Genomic DNA, 3629 nt, shown 5'->3' with positions numbered 1-3629 from the left:
TTTCTTGTGGGTTGCTCCTATAAGCTGGCCGATTGGGCAAGGACGCTCCTGGAATGAGATCAATGTGATGCTCAATTCCCCTCAATGGTGGCAAACCATCTGGTACACTTGCTGGAAACACATCATCAAAATCATGCAGAAGAGACTCAATACCATAAGGCAATTTAAATTCATCAAATTGGTTAGCATGCAACATCTGACGTTGACAAAACAATAAATAGAGGGATTGTCTCGCGCAAAGCACCCTCCTTACCTCCCTTTTTGTTGCTAAACAAAGCTGTTTGCCCTCAAGTGTTTCACTCTTTTTGTTTTCTCTCTTTTCCCTCTCAAGTGTTTCACTCTTTTTCTTTCCCCTCTTTTCCTTCTCAAGTGTTTCACTCTTTTTCTTTCCCCTCTTTTCCTTCTCAAGTGTTTCACTCTTTTTCTTTCCCCTCTTTTCCTTCTCAAGTGTTTCACTCTTTTTCCTCTCAAGTGTCTCACTCTTTTTCTTTTCTCTCATTTTTATCTAATCCTCACAAACCTCTCTAGGAGATAACGGTTTGAGAACAATTTTCTTGTCATCTTGCTTGAAAGAGATTTTGTTGGTGAAGCCATCATCCACTGCCTTGGTATCATACTGCCACGATCTTCCTAACAGCACATGGGTCGCTTCCATTGGGACCACATCACACAGCACCCTATCATTATATCTCCCAATGGTGAGACACACCTCAACCTGTTGAGTCACTTTTACCTCTTCATCTTCACTAAGCCACTGAAGTTTGTATGGCCTAGGATGGGGTTTAGTTTCCAAATTCAGTTTGGTCACTAACTTGGAACTTGCAACATTGGTACAACTTCCTCCATCAACAATTAAAGAGCACAACTTACCATTAATGACACACATGGTGTGGAAAATATTTTCTCTTTGGTTGTCATCCAGTGGCTGCATCTGATTTCCCAACAGCCTTCTCACCATCATCATATCACCCTGTATAGCTTCCTCCTCATACTCTTCTTCTTCCACTTCTTCTTCACTGATTTCAGACTCACTAGTGACTTCTCCATCAGCCTTCATGATCATGGTCCTCCTGGTTGGACATTTAGAAGCAATATGTCCTCTGCCTAAGCATTTGAAGCATTTTATGTTTCTGGTTCCAATATTGGATGAGGAAGTGGAAGTGTTATGTTTGCTTCCACCAACACTGGACGCTGCTGACTTTCCATGTGGGGATGTTGCTGCTGGGCTGGACGAATTACCTCCCTCCTTCTTGGATCTGTTGGCCCAATTCTGGTTGTAAGTATTGGGTGAGTTCCTCCTTGCTGCACTTTTTCTTCTAATTTGTTGTTCAACTCGTAGTGCCTTATGTAGTAGTTCATCTAACTCCACATACTCCTGTAATTCAACAACATCTCTGATTTCAGGGTTTAGACCATTCAAAAAACGAGCCATTGTGTCTTCGGATTCCTCTTCGATGTTGGCCCTCGCTAACGCTATTTTCATCTCTTTATAGTACTCTTCCACAGTTAAATTCCCTTGGGACAGCCTTTGGAGTTTCTGTCGCATGGTTCTATTATAGCTAGTGGGCACATACCTTTTTCTCATCACCATTTTCATTTCAGTCCATGTATCTACCTCTCGCCCTCCCTCTCTCAGCATTTCTCTCTGGTTTTTATGCCACCAAATGAGGGCATAGTCGGAGAATTCAGCTACTACTAGCTTGATTTTCTGCTCTTCAGTGTAGTCATTGCAGGCAAATACATGTTCAATCTTCATTTCCCAGTCCAGGTAGGCATCTGGATCACTTCTGCCTTTGAAGGGAGGAACATTGAGCTTTACTCCCTCAACCTGCTTTTGCCTCGATCCGTCATTACCACCATTATTACCTCTGTTCCCACCTGTAGTTCGTCTAGCATTCTGATTCACTTGGTTCTCCAATAATTCTAGTCGTTCAAAGACCTCCTGATTGTTACGATCCAGCAAACGTTGCATCTGTGCATTCATCGCGTCCAGTAACATACGCTGAGCTCCATCCAACTGATGATACTCATCACCACCACAACCACCTGCTCCTGCTCCTGCCATGATTCAACAGAAAAGTTTGCAGTAAAAATTATTAAGGTTTCAGGACCTCATCACACTCTACTCACGTGTTTATCTCTTAGATGGTAGTACACTCGTGTTTGATGCTCTCAATAGGCTTTTGTGTAATGTATTCCCTCTTGCCTTTTACCACTCGTGTTTCCTCTTAAGTTCCTGGATGGACCAAATTGGACTCACAAGAAGGTTGTAGCAATGATTAGACGCACGAAGAAGTGACACTCCAAAACTTAACACAATTAACAGTGACTATCCTAAACTAAACCGCACGCAGACTTGGCAAACTTGGGCAAAGACATAAACAGAAGTTCAAGGACATAAACAGAACAAACAGATAGGATTGAAAACAAGGAAACTATGCAATCAACAGAGAAGAAGACACAGAATTAGCAAAATTGACATGCAAATTTCAAATGACCATAACTTTTGCTACAGACGTCCGTTTGAGGCCCACTATATATCAAAATGCTCAGAATTGAAAGGAGAATCCTTGGGTAAATTCCCACTGATTTGGTGCCACAATTTTCCCAAAAAACGCCTCTAACTGCCTTAATTTTGTGTTCAAAGATCAAACATCCAAATTTCTTCCAAACTTTTTTTTTTGCAACTGGTTTTTTTAACAGTCATGCAGATATTAGAATTCGTTCAATAGGTTAATAGGAAATTTGACAATTTAGCAATTTGGAAATTAGTCAATTTTTACCCAAACTGAATTCGAATAGGCTGAAACAATTTGACAGGCACAAACAAAATTCGAATAGCCTGAAACAATTTGACAGGCACAAACAAAATTCGAATAGGCAATCACATGAGAATACAATACGAAAACGAAAGCGATGAATAGAAGACAAAACGAAAACAACGAGAACAGAACAAAACGAACAGAGTACAAATGAAATACGAACAGAGTAGCAACGACAAAACGAACTTGACAATCAACAAAAATAAACGAAATTGACAACCAATGAAAACGACAGCAGAACCTGTATCAAGAGCCGAAGCTCTGATACCAGATGACGTGAATCTTATGAGGCGGAACGTTTGATACAGGATTGTTGACGGAGAGGGACGCCACTTCCAGAGATGGAAGATAAGTCACAGTGACGCCACAAGGAATCAACCTTGATAAGTCAGAATTTGGTTCAACAGGAACCCTGAGAGAAGCTTTCTCACGTATTTAAAAAGAATGCCAAAAAATTCCTTCATTCATTTTGATGAAAATATATATAGTTCACTAAACCCTAAAAACGAAATAAATTGGTGCAGCTAAAAAGGCATAGGTTTCAGCCACAACCACCAAATTATTTATTTAATTGCAATAATTAAATAATAAAATAAAAATAAAAATAATGGAAACATGGGCCTTCAATCATCATCAATGTCAGCTATACAAATAACCAGCCTTATCTCTGTGACGTGTTGGGCCTGTTTAAGTCTGCCTCTGGTCATGGGCCCTTCAAGTGCTTCATGGTCCTACCCCTTAGTTGTGTCCTCATCACTGTGTTGGGCCCTTTTAAGTATGTCTCTGCTCATGGGCCCTTCAAGTGCT

General features: G+C 40.6%; 1 protein-coding gene across 1 annotated transcript; it reads right to left on the bottom strand.

Moving 5' to 3' along the window:
- Window positions 1-505: 505 nt before the first annotated feature.
- LOC114371525 lies at window positions 506-2065 on the bottom strand. Its single transcript, XM_028328940.1, has 3 exons — window positions 1200-2065; window positions 956-1070; window positions 506-715 (listed from the first exon to the last, which is right to left on the bottom strand). Exons 1-3 carry the CDS (start codon window positions 2063-2065, stop codon window positions 506-508), a joined length of 1191 nt encoding a protein of 396 aa, XP_028184741.1.
- Window positions 2066-3629: the final 1564 nt, after the last annotated feature.

This window comes from Glycine soja, chromosome 10 (genome assembly GCF_004193775.1).
Source record: "Glycine soja cultivar W05 chromosome 10, ASM419377v2, whole genome shotgun sequence".
In the NCBI taxonomy this organism is placed as follows: Eukaryota; Viridiplantae; Streptophyta; class Magnoliopsida; order Fabales; family Fabaceae; genus Glycine; species Glycine soja.
The sequence above is the reverse complement of the archived record's forward strand: the minus strand, read 5'-3'. Positions and strand labels throughout refer to the sequence as shown.